The sequence below is a fragment of the Mytilus trossulus genome, chromosome 1, assembly GCF_036588685.1.
Source record: "Mytilus trossulus isolate FHL-02 chromosome 1, PNRI_Mtr1.1.1.hap1, whole genome shotgun sequence".
Classification (NCBI taxonomy): Eukaryota; Metazoa; Mollusca; class Bivalvia; order Mytilida; family Mytilidae; genus Mytilus; species Mytilus trossulus.
The window spans coordinates 87869895-87887646 of NC_086373.1; the positions used below are offsets into that span (position 1 = coordinate 87869895).

The following is a 17752-nucleotide window of genomic DNA, read 5'->3' on the forward strand; positions in this document are numbered from 1 at the left end:
TAAGATAAAACATATCTGAAGTCTTAATGCCTATTGTTTGCTATCACAGTTAACATTTATAATCACATAGTGATATGATTGCACAATTTCTTATATGCACGAGATTCTGTTCATTGATATCCATAGTTATAAGCTGGTGGAGGATATGCCGGGTCTTGTGTTGCGTATGTTGGCGGAGGGAGATTTGGTCTATACTGGAAGGGATTTGGTTGTTGAGGTATTGGTTGATTTTGTGGTGGTGTCGGGTACTGTTGTGGTGCTATCTGAGGTCTGTTAGCGAAAGCTTAAAGGATGAAAAAATAAATCATATTAAACTTTCATCTTCAGTAGAGCACTGATGTATTTACTGAAAACATATGTCCCATATAAATTTGAGCGAAACAGTTTACGTATAGGTATAGCAATATTTTCAGCTGCATGGATTTCTCACAAATTGATAGTAAAACCGATGCTATGGATTCGACCCTGCGCATGGTATTTCAATTTACTTTTACGTTCGTTTAGAATAGAGCTGTTAATTTATCGCTTCAATAAGCCAAACAGATACCCCGCAACATTAGTACCTACACAATATTCATACGAACACTCACCCGCTCAAATGATTATTATTATTTTTGATTTATTTTGTTCACATAATTTACTTGACAAAAAGTGTAACAAGTATACCGTACTGCATTGGTAAGTCCATAGAAAACGGGCAAACAATAAAGGTATGCATTTTTTTACTTTCGATTTTATTTAATAAATTCAATTTGAAAACAGAATAATAATAGTTCAATGTTAGGGTTGTTTCATCTACCGCCGGTTCCAATATTTGATTTGCCTTGAATAAAATGACTGCACAAAGTTAGCTTTCTGTAACATTTTGATGCTGCGTTATATATTCTCATCTTTCGGACTAGTATAGAGATATTTTACTAAATAAATTTCAATCAAATCTTAGCGTTTGAGAAACATCGTTTTGTACCCTGTAATTTGCATCAATTTATTTTTATTTACCAGTGATCAATAAGCAAGTTAACAACAAAAATAATTGAAATATATGAGCTTACTTGTAGTAGTATGCGTAACAGTGGGCTTTGGTGGTGTTCTTTTTAAGACAACAGTTTTCTTGGCCTTGGCCAGTCGAATTCTATAGCATACAATTATAACAATAACAATACATGCTATGCCAACTAGTGATCCAATTACAGCTCCGACAATGGTAGCGGTTCTGAAAAAAAGAACATGATTACACATTACCATGACCTTCCTTTTGTTGCTATGAGTTCATGCTGTAATTGTTTCTTCCGACAAAAGAACCACAGGCACTTGTCTCCCAAAAAAATCCTGTATATTTTAATATAACACTGTGTTATATAATAAAAAGGTATATAGAAAAAAAATTATGAGACAAGTGGCTGTGATAAGAACAGGGAAATACGATGATAAACAACAACGGAATATATATTCCTTCAACGTGTAAAAGAGACTATACGAACAGAAAAGTTGTAGGTACTAGTTAGTGTTATAATTTACACATGGAAAAATCTAATTTTATAATAAAGGACTCATATGGAAGGAAAACAATGAGTTGAGTTGGAATAGATATGAGGTATAACAAAGCCTATATACCAAAAAGTATAACTAACGCTATCAAATAAAGTCTTTTTGGTTCTTGTAACCGTTAGTTTTATTTAGCTATGAGAAATAGCATGTACGATTATTGCTGTCCGTCTTTCGCAATATAAAACATATGAAATGTGAAAATGACATATAACAGTAATTTCTAGATAGTGTTTACTCATTAATAAAGGCCTTACATCTATCTTTTATCTACTTACGATAACTTCGTCTTTTGTCTTACAAATTGATGGTTCGTTGTCTTTTTGGGGATCATACCACGTGTCTTTTTGTAAATATAGATGTGTGTGATGGCAATTATTCAGAACCTTAGGACTAACAAACATAATTCATGTTAAAGACATCATGGAGAGATCTTACACCCCCAGATAGTGCCATATGAAGATACTGTTAACAATTTACATCGGATACTTATTATAAGGACTTACGAGCCAGAGCTGCTGTATCCATAGTAACTATCGTAGTAGTAGTAGCTATTGTAATAATAGTAGTAATAGTAATAACTGGAATAATATCTCGAGTAGGACCGGTAGTAGCGAGCACACTCAGCTAGGTCTACTGAAATAAAAACAAAATATATAGTTAATGATAAAAGAGTGGTGCTTCCTCCTTGCGATTTTGGTTTTATTCCGCTGTTTAAATATGGTATTATGAAAGAGTATGGATTAAAACACAAAGACCATATCATATTAATTATTATGTCTTTTGCGATTTACAATTAAAATATTTGTTTGTAGATATTCTATATCACATATTCTCTATAAGAATATGTGGTATAGTTATCAAAGGTACCAGGATTATAATATATTACGCCAGACGCGCGTTTCATCTACACCAGACTCATCAGTGACGCTCAGTATAAGGTCAATGACACAACACTCCATCCAAGTAAAAAAAATTGTAAAAGTAAACCTTAAGGCTATATGCCAAAGTACGGTCTTTAACACGGAGGCTTGGCTCACAACGAACAGCAATCTGTGATTTGAATTAGCTTTTTCTTTTTAACTGGACCATACTTTATGTTGTCATTAGTAATTTATGTTTGTGTTTTATATCTTAAGGTAACACGATACCGAATGACGTTACGCCACGAGTTATCGTTCCTGACGTTATCGAATAACGTTCACACATTCAAGCCAATGCATCAGGTTTTGCAATCACAAAGTGATAAAATTATAAAAAAAAAAAATATTGGGTATTTATGTGACATTTTTAATGGTACCTTTTTTCTGGATACTTGATGAAGTAAAGGAAAATAGTTCCGGAACGGTAGCGATAACTGTACGGAGTTTGACTAATGTCCTGACAACCGGACAATGTCCTGACAGAAATGAAAATGCTAAATACTTTTTTTTATTATTGGAAGGATTAACTTGAAATTGGGAACCAAGCAAGATGAGAACTTATATTTAATACGTAAAAGGAAAAAATGAAAAACATAATATAAGAGTTAGAAAACTTGCCCTGACCCAATTGACTTTGAAACTTCTTATGTCCCGACAGCTATGAACCAGCGATTTTTTTTTATTATTGACTGGATAGACTTTAAATTCAATACCATGGCAGATTAAAACAGTTAATACAATAATACAAGAAAAAAAAGAAAACTTGACCTGACCATCTACATCTTTCCCGTGACTTATGTCCTGACCGATGTAAATTGTTTATAACTTTTTTTTCTTTGAAGGATTGACTTCAAATTTGATGTCCAGGAAGATTCTGACATAAAATATAGAGATATAAGAAACGGATCATTTGAAAAATAATAATTAAAAAGTTAGAAAACTTGACATTACCAACATCGACTCTGCCCAGACTTATGGCCTGATCGATGAAGAAAATGTTAATAATTTTTTTTATACTTCTCATTGTTAATCTTTAAAAATGTATTACTTTACTTTTAAATATTCTGTTTCTTTAAAATTTAAGCATCTGAACGATTTATCTACATATAATAGACTGAGTTTTATCACAAGTCTTTATTCTTGGTATATGTCTGCAATAAATACTTTTCATGATGAACGCCGTATTCCCATCAAATTTTGTTTTGAAAGTAGAAATCTAATCTATAGAAAGTTAGGATGATGTGTAAAAAACACGGGTAATGTTTGGTACATCTATTAATTCATGTAAAAATGGTCGTCAAAAACACCGCTCGGGCAAAATGGATTTTTTTTTTATCTGGATGAGAATACGGATAGAATTAGGCGATAGTGCACAATAAAAGCAGACTTTGCAACTCATACAAAAATAGTTTGTTTGTATGGAATGTTAAGAAAGTGGTTTACTTGGTTATTTTGCCGAATATCTTTCTCTATGTTCCAGTATAAAAAGTCTCTGAAACTCATTGTTCTGTACAGAGTAAATCCGATATAGTTTCGGAAATATTTTGAAAATAAAGTGCTAGATTTGTAATCCTATAGACCAAGTTTACACGGGTTAGACAGCAACAACGGAATGAAGCCTGAAAAAGTTAACGTAGGCTAAGAAATACATGGGAACTTGATTCGGCAAAAATAAAATGAAAAAAGCAGGTCCCGTTACAGTCTATACTTATAAACGCAAGTTGATAGTCGGGACTGGCTATAGGCAGACTGGTTTCGTTACAAATTTTTTCTCTCCAAATTTACAATCAAACGACTGACGAATTATTATTCAAACGGAAAAAAGAGACTGAAATAGCTAGATCTTGAAATCCTTTAGATTTTATTTTCGTGTTAATTACGCTTGCACGGGTTTTTGGTGGTAATGTGTTTTTTTGTGTGATTTTGAGGTGGAACAAGTTCGGAGACAACACGACTGAAAGAGAATTAACAGAGTTGCCTTTTTAGGCCCTGAGTGACATATTGCTCACATACTTAGGTAGCAACCATTTGATTTTCTTGGGGGGGGGGGGGGGGGGGGGCTATTGATTTTTTTTTCTGGACAAACTTTTTTCTCAGGGTCAAAAACAAATTATTTTTTTCTCTATATACATGTAAAAAAAAACTGTATGCATTTCATTCTGTGGATAAATATACTATATAGAAAAAATCATATACATGTATGAATATTGTAATACTATTATAAAATGTATTAGCATGAGCTTTAGAAACACGATGGAAAGCGAGACTCGCCGAGCTTTCCACTTGTTTTGTAGCCAGTGTAAAAACCTTTTATAAATCTGACAATGTATATAGCACATAATTTTATATTTTGTTTATATCCTACAATTAACACCCCAAGGCCTAGGGTGAATAGGGATAAAAATATGGTCACTTGGTCTTCTTCCGACCGGCAGTTAAATGCTTCTAAAGTGAGGCGCCTATTTGGCTGTGCGGGATGTATTATTTATTGTTAACTGCGACTTGAACATGCATAAAATATTTGCCACTGGACGTAAGGTTACCAGCAATCAATCCTACAATTCAAAATCGTCACTTGAAACTAATAGAGCACGCCACATCATATTGTTTCACCCGTGTAAATTCGACCGTCAATCTCACACTTGATAGTCTTTTAAATTTTGCTTCAGGTTTAAATTGTGTACCTGTTTTTAAAGGTCCGCATATCGTCCGGATTTTCCTTTTTTTTTGTTCATGACAGGTTGGTTGATTAGGCATTATGAAAAATTCTAAAGGCCCGCAGATTACATATAATTATGATCTGAAGATTTATTTTATAAAATAATTTTCCACAAATGACAGACTGTTGAACTAATAGTGAAATTTTGCATACAGTTTGCAATGTTTGTCCAACTTGCTGAACAAGCAACTCACACAGTTATACCACGCAAAGTACACTACATTAATGTACAAATGTACGTAGCAAGTCAAGAATATAAGTTTTGAATTTTTCTTCGAGTTTTGTTATTTTATTTATCATGCATGAACTATTTGCCACTGAACGTTAAACAACCTTAAAAAACAGAGCAATTATATCACTGTAAACTGAATCAAATTTCTAAAGTACTATTTTTCTGCATGGATGTAGCAATGACACCACCATTGTCATAAAGGATGGAGATAAAAACTCAGTAATTCAAATGAATCACACGTAAAAAATTTCATGTTATTTTCACTCGCATGTCACAAAAATATGACTGTATTATGCTCGTTAAGTGTAAAAATCAGACGAGATTAATGTTAAATTCATGTTAGTGAAATTTCTATGTGCAGGACGAAATTAATTACATCAGTGGAATCTCATATAACTAGGAAATTTAGGGAAACCTGACAGGGGAAACGAAAATAAAATAAACACCCTTCAGATCCCGACTCATTTTTCGTTTTCCATTTCTCATATCTCTGAGGAGAATAACGTTACATTCTGTATTCAATAACGTCACACGTTTTCGGTCATATTCTAAGGGTATCAATCAATTTTGAAGCCATTTATCTCAAAAACAAGGATGGTGACATATGATTTTCTATACATGTATGAATTCAGTTTGTTATTCTGAATATTATGTTAGTTTTTTGTTGTTCTCCGTATATAAGAACATAGTCATCCATTGGAAAATCTATAAAGGTTAGCCAAAAAACAGGCATTTCCCCTATATACCTAAGTAAATTTGTCGCCCAAATCGACGTTTTCCAATGAAAATACCAAGAAAACAAAAATGGTGACCCCCATTTTTTATTACATATTTCGATGTAACTCGGTGCAAAGAATGCGTATGCGAAAAAGTTTGGAAATCGGGAGATATGCCATTCGGTATCGTGTTACCTTAAATAGAACCCATTGCATTTAAAAAAAAATGTGTTGCAGAATATCAATATTAACGACTTCAAGTCTAAACCTCCTGAATGCACGTATGCTAGTTCCCCATTCATCTATTATCCTGCTGGCTTCGTTATTACTGGTGACCCAAACATTGTCGATATAAACACTTCTCGGCAAAATGTGTTATCCAAAGACTCGAAATATCGTGAATCTAAATCCATCAATTGGAAACACTACCTTATTAATTGATTCAATCGAGAATTTTGCTCGGCAATGAACTAAACGCAAAAACAAATGACGTAGATACTCTTTCTGAATGGATTGAGGATGTAAGGTCGTTAAAACATATTAGAACTAAATAAACTGTGAATGATCTATGAACACGTGATTAATATGTTGTTAATTAAGATGTCAAGTATCTTGGTAAAGTCAGTTTCAGGGCAATATTTGTTTAAAATTCAGCAATTTTTATGTTTATAAAGGAGCAACCCATGAACGGTAAAAGTGACGCCATCCATTTTCGAACTTGATAAGTTTTGATAATAAGCTGTGTATAAGTTTTAAAACATTTAGTTGGGGCAAACTAAAATTAGAGAACGGAAACTAATTTTGGAACGTATATGACGAACGGGACGGACGCATGGACGGAGAGACGGGGACGGACAAGGATCACACATATTGCACTCGTTGCCTAACGGCTGAGGCATACCCACACTCTGATTCATACAAATAATTTCTCTGAAACTGACTTCACCAAGATGCTTGATTTCTTAATTGACAACATTTTTTTTAACGTTTGGTAGACAAGCAAACAATCTTCCCAGGGGAACCAACTGAGCACCCCTTTTCTTTTCGTCTTATTGCTTTATTCATTAGAGACATACTTAACACAGGAGCTTCCTCGAAAGAATGAAAAAAGCTAGCACTATCTCTTTAATATTTACGTTCCGCTACATATAGATGATGACCTCTCATTAAATATTTCAAAGTTTGGTAACTAAGTTGAACGTATCTATCCAACCATGGAAGTAATATCTAAATATTAATTCCATGATCCAACCGAACTTGAAATAAAGGACACGCAAGTCACAACAGTAAAGTCTGTCTCGTATCTTGACTTACATTAAGAAATTGAAAATAAGGGTCACTTGAAAATACAAAATTTTGACAAAAAAGATGATTCTAGCTTCACCATGGTGAATTTTCATTTTCTATGTAGCAAAATTTAATCAACGCATATCCCAGTGAATACCATGTTTCAGAGCTTGCATTTATTATCGGAACTTCTTTGATAGAGTGTTGCTGCTTATAAGAAAACAACAAAACCTAGAGTTACAAGCAGTGAAGTCGAAATTATCCCTCTGAAATTTTGACGGGCGCCGGTTGTTTGACCGTAATGGTATAATCTGTTTCACAGATGACGACAGATACGTTGCAATTGTCAGAACCACATTTACTATTCTCTTTTCCTCGGGTGTGACGTGCCGAATTTGATACACCGGGTAATTGTACTTACATAAGCAGTACAATACGTGCAACATGTCGAAAAAACACATGCTTATTCTTCCAGAGCACCGGTGATTTCTAATAACTTTTGTTGGAGTTGGTGTTACTCAAATTTAGTTTTCTATGCTGTGTGTTATGATCCGCTGAATTTCTTTTTTTGGTCGTTTGTTTGCCATTGCATTGTCAATTCCTTTTCGAGTAATGAGTTGAATAAGCCTGTGGTATCTTCCATCTCTCTTTTATAAAGATTAACAAAATGAATACATAGCTAGACCAAATGCTCAGCACACAACAACACACCGAAAAACTTATTGTATACCAGTATATCTTTAGCAATTTCACAAATACTGAACATGAAATAATGCATGTTAATTAAGTTTCAAGTTCACGATACACGGTGTACCTTTAACCAAAGTTTTGATTAAACATGTTGTCCAATTTCTTTCAAGAGCAAGGTATGATAACGAAAAAGCTAAAAACAAACCATTACATTCTGAATTTGAAATTTCTTAGGACACTGTTAGTGTTTTTAGTGTAGCATGTTGTTTAATGTTGTGTTCACTGCTTTTAAAATTTATAAGAAGGGATCTTCATTTGTTTATTATTTGAATACAAAAACTTATGAACATTGGGAATGTTTCACACAAATCAAATCTATATTGTCGAAAGTACAAATCAAATCTATATTGTCGAAAGTTAAGTTGGATCTATCAATAAATCAATGGTTTAATCACCTCGACAATGTACACACACATTTCAACAGGTAAAAAAAAGCATATTTGTATATTTACAGTGCACAACATCAGTATTATGGTATTCAGTTAGTAAAAATTACAATGCATTTCAAATTAACTGATCCCTCCTATAACTGTATTAATTACAGTACAAATAAGAAGTTGTAAGTACAAGCACTTGTGAAATGACCCCCGCCCCCTTTTTCTTATATTTTTTTTTTCTTGTGTTCAAATTCTTTTTAGTTAATAATCTGTCATATTATAACTTACTTGGTGTGTTCTTGCAATTATCCACACAATATTATAATAAATGAAGATTTGTTATAAATTTTGACCCTCAATTGATTCTCAATTATAATTACTTTCCACAAATAATAACAGAGATTTTTATAGGTTGTAAGAAAAGTGAAGAGTTAAAACGTACCTGCAAGACATAATTGAAGAATCAGATTGGTTAACAATGATATAACTCCCATTTTGACACACGAGAAAACAAATGTAACAACATGCACAGTTATTAGATATAAAAACCCATTATTAAATACTATTTTTAAAATGTGAATCTCTTGTCCTTAGATACGAATCGATGTTTTTGTCACGTGACCAAACAAATGCTAATACCTGTCGCTGCTTTCATCAATTTGTGGTGTCTGATGATTACAAAAGACGATATAAACATAAATGATTATGAAATATGTGGAACTGAAGCATTAACAACATTAAATATTTGTTCAAATAAACAATTATTGATGTTCTTACATGTATATGTTTGTTCAGTCTATAAAATAAACTAACGGTACAGCTCAAATTCTTGTTGTTGAACCCCCGCTAATATTTAAAAGAGACTTACAAATAACGTCACTGCCAAAATATAATATGAAGTCTTTGTTAATAATACTTCTTATCTTGGTTTCAGTTCATCAATGAGGGTTGAATCATAGTGGAGTTATATTAGTTGACCCCCACTGGGCAGTGCGGTTATTTTTGCAAATTGTAGGTTCCAATGAATATTTGATACGAAAAATTGACGAAATAATACGGAATGCGGAAAAAGCAAAGAGCTGCAGTCTAACTTGGCATAATCATTAATGTATATTTATAAAGTAATACTGCGATGGTTACATGCAAGGGACAAATTCAATCTTTAGACATAATTGCATTTTGAAATTAACATTTTTTTTAGAATTATAAGATATGAATTGTGTGCATATTTTATCTTTGTTCTAAAAAAAAGAATCGAGCAGACATACCATTAGATTATTCGGTACTGTATGACCAGAGACATTTACTATTTATTATAGTTCAACAGATTGGCATATCAAGATTAAGATCTATGATTTCAGTGTGTTCTAATTGTTTATTATCAAGTTTTTTATTTTTATTTTGACCTGTTTACGAGGTTTCAGTTCAGGGTATTCTTTTCCAGTTTTTCTCTCTATTCATATCTTGGTATTTTCGTTTGTATCTATTTTCTATTGAATTTTGCAGCGCTTGTATTTCCGGATAACACGACAGCTACATAACATCGATCTTCCAAGGAAGCTATTTATTCACGGGTTTATCTCTTCGAAGGAACTTATACTTGACATCATGGTCTCAGATGAAGAAAAAATGTTTAATAGATGTCTTATCACAAATAGAAACTAATTTCAGGATTTTAACTTATCATGCGCGACAGAATGCATGGGTGCAAACAATATAATATTGACTGCTCAACCGCTCACATGGTTGGTCTCCTGATTTTATAAAGTAGCAATAATGTTTACCATACAATTCATAATTATTGAGAATTTTAAAAAGAATAACGATTTCATGTTGTTTATATGGGTTGTGCAAAGGCATGAAACAACAACATTATAAATAATATTTTTGTCTAATATATTAGACATAATACTGTATATTCATATAAACGTATATTTTGATTAAGTCATTAAACATAATACTGTATAATCATATAAACGTATATTTTGACTAAGTCATTAAACATAATAGTACTGTTCAAAATATGCCCAATCGTTCCTGTATTGTCAATAAAAACTCTGGTATCTGTATTATCTGTATCCGTAATTATAAGCTGGTGGAGGATAGGCTGGATCCTGTGACGCATATGTGGGCGGAGGAATATTTGGATTATACTGGAAGGGATTTGGTTGTGGCTGTGGTAGTGGTGCAATAATTGATGCCGCTAAAGATAAAAAATACCAAGTTATTATGACATAAAACTCGTAAAGGCTATGACATTTTGTAAGATGACTTGAAAACTTATATTTTCTTCAATTTCGTTTACATAACAAACTGTTTACACAGAGATATGTCTCGCTTGTATGTAATTTAGATAGTATAATGCAAATGTTAAAATTAAAATGGCAATACCTTAACAGGTACTCTATCCAAAATATTCAAAGACAGTTACCCATGGCTTAGATGTAGGGTCAAAATAATCTACATTGAAATTATATGAATATAAATCTATCAATGATTTAAAATTGGTGGTTCCCCTTAAACTGGCCTAACCACAAGCTTTTTGATGAATTGTTGACTACGCTGCATGCTAGCCGACGCTCCAAGCTTAAAGTATCGCCCGTAGCTGCCTCAAGGCGGGACAAAATGATCTAATCTTCAAATCTGTCTGCATTTCAAAAAATATTATCTTCTAGTATGACAAAAATTGATCGTAAGTAAACAGAATCGTTCATGACTTTTTAGATGTATTTTTTTCTGTAAATCACGTGTCTAATTTGTGACATAGTCAAATACATTTTTATTAAATTAATGAAATTCTTTATTTGAAAAATGTGTATATACATGAAAATAAAATATAAACATACTTGTAACAACGTTGACTTTTTTCTTTACTGGCTTTGGTTTAATAACTACAGTAGTTTTTTTAGTTCCTTTCCGTACGTGATAGCAGACGCATATTGTTACAATAACAATAATAGCTAGCCCAAATAAGCATCCAATTACTATTCCTGCGGTCTTACCAGCACTGAAAAAAGTTATTGAAATTAGATGTGTTAACGTTTCTTCGTCTTCCGACATTCTCGTCATTTATTTTGACTTAATCTAGATATTAGACATGAACACTAATATGAGGCAGGCATTACCTGTAAATGGGGACGAAGTCTGTATGAATTATTGTTTTGTAACTTTTAAAATATTTGTTAAAAAAGAAACGGAAATACCGTAACGTTTCCGATTTTGGTTTTGTTGTTAGGGATTTTTGTTGTGACGTTATTTAAGTTATGACGTCACATGCAATGTAAACAAGCTATCATCAGGTAACGTTTTTTTCATTTCAAGGTTTTATTAAAAATTAAATTGATATTGCGTTCCTTCCTATTTATACTAGACTGATAAATATATATATTTTACTCAAAGATTCATACAAACGAGACCGGAAAAAGAACATTGTAGATTTCTGCGCAGGTCCGGGATTTCAAAACATGACATAAAAAAAAGTTAACGATTTTGAGTTCATTAGTACAATGAAAAATTCGGGAAATTTTCCCGATTTTTTTTTTTTTTTTTTTTTTATTGAATTTTCTACTGTAATAGGGGACTTCGTCCCCATATGATGTGAAGAACTAGGATTAAATTGGATCGGATTTCCTTTCAAAGGTGTTTTGTACATTTTAATGCAACGGATTGTTTAAGGATTGAAATTGTCAGAAAATAAAGTTTCAAATAACCGTGACAAAGAGGTTGGACCCCCCCCCCTAAAATGGGAATCAATGCTATAAATCGAATTTTTACTAGTGTATGGTATATAAAATGCGAAAATAAACTCTAAAATTATAATAACAATAAAATCAGATACATAACACCGGCCGACATCGTTTATAACCATAGATAGTAAACTTCAATATGAAAACACTGATGCCTTAAACCCGAATTTTATGATAGAGGCAAGTAAAAGGCCACCATTTCTAATAGTCCACCGCAGACACTATAACTGTTTAGACAATACATGAGTTGAAAACCGCGTAAAATATTCCATCCATAAACATTCTCAGCCAAAACGTCTGTTCAGGTAGATTCATGGTATACCGCCATCTTGGATTGAACAATCACAGTACAAAATCGGTCTAGTTATTTGTCTAAATCTGCAAATTTGGAGACAGATTTTTCAATTCAATGGTTAGACTGTTTTTCCATTTAAAGAAAAATTGTTAATTAATCGTATTATACCAAATATTTTAACAAACATATTTTTTTTTGTTTTACAATCATTTTTTTTCTTCAAATGTGTCATTTAAGGGGAGATAACTCTATTAGTACAAAATTTATACTGGGCTAATAGGGATTTTTTTGTTTTGACTTGTAGCAAGAAAACAAGTTCGGTGACCCCTTGTTTTCTTTTTATTTTCTTAAAACATATGATGAAACCTTTCTTCTAACAATTTATTTCAAAATTCTATCTCATAGAATTTTGTTATGCACACTAATGCATATTTTCATGAACAAACTAACCAATTTTTGGCAATTTTCAACGACTCATAACTTGAAAAATAGCACGGTCACCCATAATTTTAAATAAATTTTTGAAAAGAGCATAGTAAAATCTTCATTTTGGCAAATTATAAAAAAAATCTGTCTAAAAAAATATACACTTGTGATCTACCTTAACGTTTATATCAAGAAATGTGTATACGTGAAGAGAGCCACATAAATAAATACAATGTGAAAGCAAGACAAAAGTCAGAACATGTAAATATGTAACAGAATATCGATATGGTTTCAGATTTGTTGAGAAAGGGGAATTTTTATTTTATTTTCGATTTTGGAAATCCTATTAAAGTGTATTTATATATAAGTCAATACATTCACCAACGACTGACGTGTAAAAGGCTACAGTTTGTTTTACTCCGTTTGCTCGGTGTCATAATGCATCTAGCAAGACTTTGCAGACCAAACCACACTCCTCTAAATAGATATAGTTATATCATTAATTTATTAGGTAATATTTTTTTTGTATATAGTCCAAATGTATGCTAATTGTTAAAAGCTGTTGTTTAAACACTGACTATATATCGATAAAAAAAAAAAAATTTTTAGACTGTAAAGTTATTTAAAAGTTTTTAGAAATTTTAACAGTACATATACATAGTTTTATAAAGTCCTTTTATTCATTTATGAAATTTTACTTTTTGTCTCTCATAATTCTTTTAAGAATGGCATTAATATATATTTATGTTTTTATGATATATGTAAATATTGTATTGTGTATATTAATGGTGAGACGTTAATAAACTATCTATCTATCTATAAAACTTCGTAATTGTCTGAAGACATGGCATATGCAATGTCATATAATTAATAAACATTGTATCATGTGTGACGTGTTGTACTCTGCTGTTATGTCATATGTGTAATATAATTATTATATTTGTAATTTAGTTATGTTTTGATAGGTATATCACGCATTTGTTATTTGCAAATAAACTCATTCATTCAAAGAAACAAGTGTACAATTCTCGAAATTAATAAGCTTAACTGAGTAGATACCTACACTAAATCACTGCAGTTCTATAGTATAGCATACTTACGAGCCAGTACTGTCGTATCCATAATATGAATCATAGTAATAATAGTTATAGTAATAGTAGTTGTAATACGAATAGTAACGAGTGTAGTATCTGGAATAGTAACCAGAGTATGATCTATAGTATCTGGCGGCCTCTACAAGGTTTACTGAAAATACAAAAGTAAACAGCTTTAAATTATAGTATATTTCCAACAAACTATGATTTTTTCATTAGTTGTTAGTGGCTTTGAACTAGCTGTCACTTAACTGCGAGTACTCTCAGATCTGTATCTACTGTCTTTTTGTTGTTGGGATATACAAGTACCCGGCCACGTCCACTTTTATTTTTGTTCATCTGAAGAGTTAATCCCTTTTCTACTGATTTGTATAGTTCGTTCTTATGTTGTACTGTTTTTCCACAAGGTTAGGGGAGGGTTGGGATCCCGCTAACAGGTTTAACCCGCCACATCATGTTTGTATGTGCCTGTCCAAAGTCAGGAGCCTGTAAATCAGTGGGTGTCGTTTGTTTATGTGTTACATGTATGTTATTCGTTCATTTTTTCCTCATTGTCGATGGCCGTACGGTGACCTATATAGTTGTTATTTTTTTGTGTCATTTTGGTCTCTTGTGGAGAGTTGTCTCATTAGCAATCATACCACATTTTTGTATATTTCATGCTTTCGTTTAAAATGTTTTACATTTTTATTTGCACATGTCGAGACGTTTTTATAGCTTGCAATGCGGTATGGGTCAGATTGCTCATTGTAAAAGACCATACCCGAAGCAACTATGCGACTTTTTTTCTCATAGTCAATCCTGAGGCATGTTGCAGATTATAACAAGAATTCACATGGTACATAAAACTCGAATTATTAATAACATTTTTTTTTCGTGTACTCTATTTATGACCGATGTAATATTCTAATAAAGGGAATCATAAACAGATTTCGAAAATACATGCAAATTCGCCCATACACATACCTGATAAAAATATCTGAAACAACCGATAGATAACCCCCGTTACTGTGTCCATTTTAACTCAATAATACTGCTACTAAAACATGGCCGAAAATACAATTAATATTTAATCCTTTATTATTGTTTGTTGTCGCTATCACGTGATCAAACGCGGACAAATGAAATGTTTCGGTAACAATTATAGAGGCATTTAAACAAAACTTAACATTTAAATATTTCACAAGGGCTGTGACATTTTGAAATAATATAAAATAAGAAAAAGATTTTTTATATTCCAGTTATTGACCCCAAGTGGCATACACATTTGAAATGACAAAAATATCAATTATTGAAAATTAAAACAATTAATTGACATTTAATGAAATCAAATTATAAATATTGTTTTTCTGTTCTTACATAAATGTGTAAGCAGTTCAATATATTTCAATTCAATTCTTTATTAATAAAATGTACAGAGGTACATGTATAATTACATATAAATATTATTCTAAATAGCAAATGTAACAAACGAATTCCAAATAAACTTACTGAAAACAGTTATTTCTGAGCATCAGTGCTCTAAATATACATTTTTCTAAGTTGCACAATACAAGTCTTTTACATTAGTACTGCTTAATAATATTATACAGTATACATTGCACATGTGGCTAATATTAGGTTTATAATAATATGGGATCACACACTGCCAACAACATGGATAACCTGGAATTGGAACAAAGAAGGGCGACAATGAATGTCATTGGTGACAATTATCGCACCATCGATCAGTATATCACACCTCTCACACCAACCACCGATACACAACACTGCAAGAGCACCGAGCTATGCACATGGCCAATGCTGTAACGCACTGTCAACCATCCAACAACCTGTTTAATTATATTAGCAACAATATTAGGAGGACCCAATCAAAGATACTGTATTGTATTTGTAAGAACGCAGCTATGTATACTAACACTTTTCCGCCACATATCGAAAAAACAGACGGAACGTCAAATCAAATATTAGAATATTTGTATCTACCATATCTATCAAATTCTTTGGGAAAGTATCTATGAAATAATATTTTACTTTACTTTACTGTACTGTCAACTTTTTTAGGTGTCTTTTTCAGATTAATTTGAATTTTCAAATCAGTTGTGTTTGCATGTCTGCGACTCAAATTCTCGGTGAGGTATGTTTACACGGTTTTGTCTACTGAATTCTAATTATAATAGTTACATTAACCAATTATGTTTACTTTTCGTTGGATAGCTGAACCAATTCAGTCAATGCAGTCAACACAACGGACATTCAAACAACTGTCATTATATCAATAGGAGATTTATAAAATCCCAGTCCAGCGTTTGCTTTTGTTCGGTTTTTGTAAACTTTCCTTTTTTTTATTTGCCGTGGAGTTCGTTTTTTTTAATGTATTCTACAGATCATTCATCTGTCAGTTTCTATTCGGTGGAACCGACGCTTATATCATATTTAAGATCCAAAAGAATAAGCACCCTCCGATACAGTCTGTTTTGTCGTTTGTCTTTAATTTAAAGTTTAAAGATATCTTTTTGCTACACAAATCTGTGTGACGGCAAACTATTCTTTTAATTTTACAAAATATTGAAACAGGATACAATTAAATGTTTAAATCATACAAATTTTTAGAGACAATTTTTTTAAAAGTTTCAAATCTGTTTCTAATTAAGGTACGAAGGTTTATGCACCTTCCCGGCTCTTGCTATCGGTAAACATTTATTTTATTTTGAAAATGTGTATAACAAGTTTGAAGGAAAATTTTATGAAATGTACTTTTACCAGTTTTTCTCATATTTTCTTTCTATAATACACATGAAACCACAAATGCATAGAAGATATAATCATATTTGAATGTCATAAATTTTGACGTTGTTTTAAATATTTTAATAGCGTGGTGTTATAAAATTCTTTTATTTCTCTTCATGAATATTTATTCACTATTATGTTTGGTTTTTTTTGTGATATCCATTTGACGTGGCTCTGTACTTATACATCCCGCCGTGGTGTTATATTGTGCTATGGTACATTTTCGTATTCTAATCTTTCTTTTTTGGTAATGTGTTTTGTCTATGCATTTTTTTCTTGTTGCATATGGCGTGGCTCTGTACTTATACATTCTGTCATTGTGATAATGTGCTATGGGTAATTTCGTAAACTTGTTTTTCTGTATTTGCTAATGTGCTTTGTCTATATGCCTTTTTGTGTTTCTTCGTTACATATTTGTCTGTTTTATAGTGATTAAGGTTCTAACACAATGTTGATCGCTGTACCCCCAATTTTTACCAACCGAGGTTGCTTGTTTTGTTCACACATGCATGGTTGTCAATATAACCATCGGAAATTTGATGCGACTGTCATACAAGTGAGAGGTTTAGCGAGCTATAAAACCAGGTCTTATCCACCAAATTCTACACAAGAAAATGCATGTACCAAGTCACGAATAAGAAAGTTGTTATCCATTCATTTGATGTGTTTGAGCTTTTTATTTTGCCATTTGATTACGGAGTTTCCGTTTTGAATTTTCCTCAGAGTTCAGTATTTTTTTGTTTTTACACAATTTGATAAATGTAGACAGTCCAAGATCGTCGCTTATGACATTTGTATAAGCTTTCACCTGTGTCAACAAAAGTACTGTCATGTGTGACCTTACAACAAATC

The 17752-nt window shown here is 32.0% G+C and overlaps 1 protein-coding gene across 2 annotated transcripts; it reads right to left on the reverse strand.

Annotated features, from left to right (window-relative positions):
• LOC134688399 (uncharacterized) lies at nt 1–15235 on the reverse strand. 2 transcript variants are annotated; one of them, XM_063549110.1, is made up of 7 exons: nt 15077–15235; nt 14117–14261; nt 11396–11556; nt 8992–10752; nt 2052–2178; nt 1053–1213; nt 1–283 (listed from the first exon to the last, which is right to left on the reverse strand). In XM_063549110.1, exons 4-7 carry the CDS (start codon nt 9041–9043, stop codon nt 111–113), a joined length of 513 nt encoding a protein of 170 aa, XP_063405180.1. In that variant the 5' UTR covers nt 9044–10752; nt 11396–11556; nt 14117–14261; nt 15077–15235; the 3' UTR covers nt 1–110. The 2 variants fall into 2 exon arrangements, with proteins under 2 accessions (XP_063405180.1, XP_063405172.1); XM_063549102.1 differs by having other exon boundaries at nt 2052–2181.
• Between the last annotated feature and the right edge of the window lie 2517 nt (nt 15236–17752).

Bases quoted from the DNA above. Each gene is read 5' to 3' on its own strand.
- LOC134688399 (XM_063549102.1), bottom strand. From the start codon at position 9,043: ATGGGAGTTATATCATTGTTAACCAATCTGATTCTTCAATTATGTCTT. The intron at 2,182-8,991 runs GTACGTTTTAAC...TTTTTATTTCAG, and splicing joins TCTTCAATTATGTCTTGCAG to TAGACCTAGCTGAGTGTGCT. The intron at 284-1,052 runs GTAAGCTCATAT...TCATCCTTTAAG, and splicing joins TGTTACGCATACTACTACAA to CTTTCGCTAACAGACCTCAG.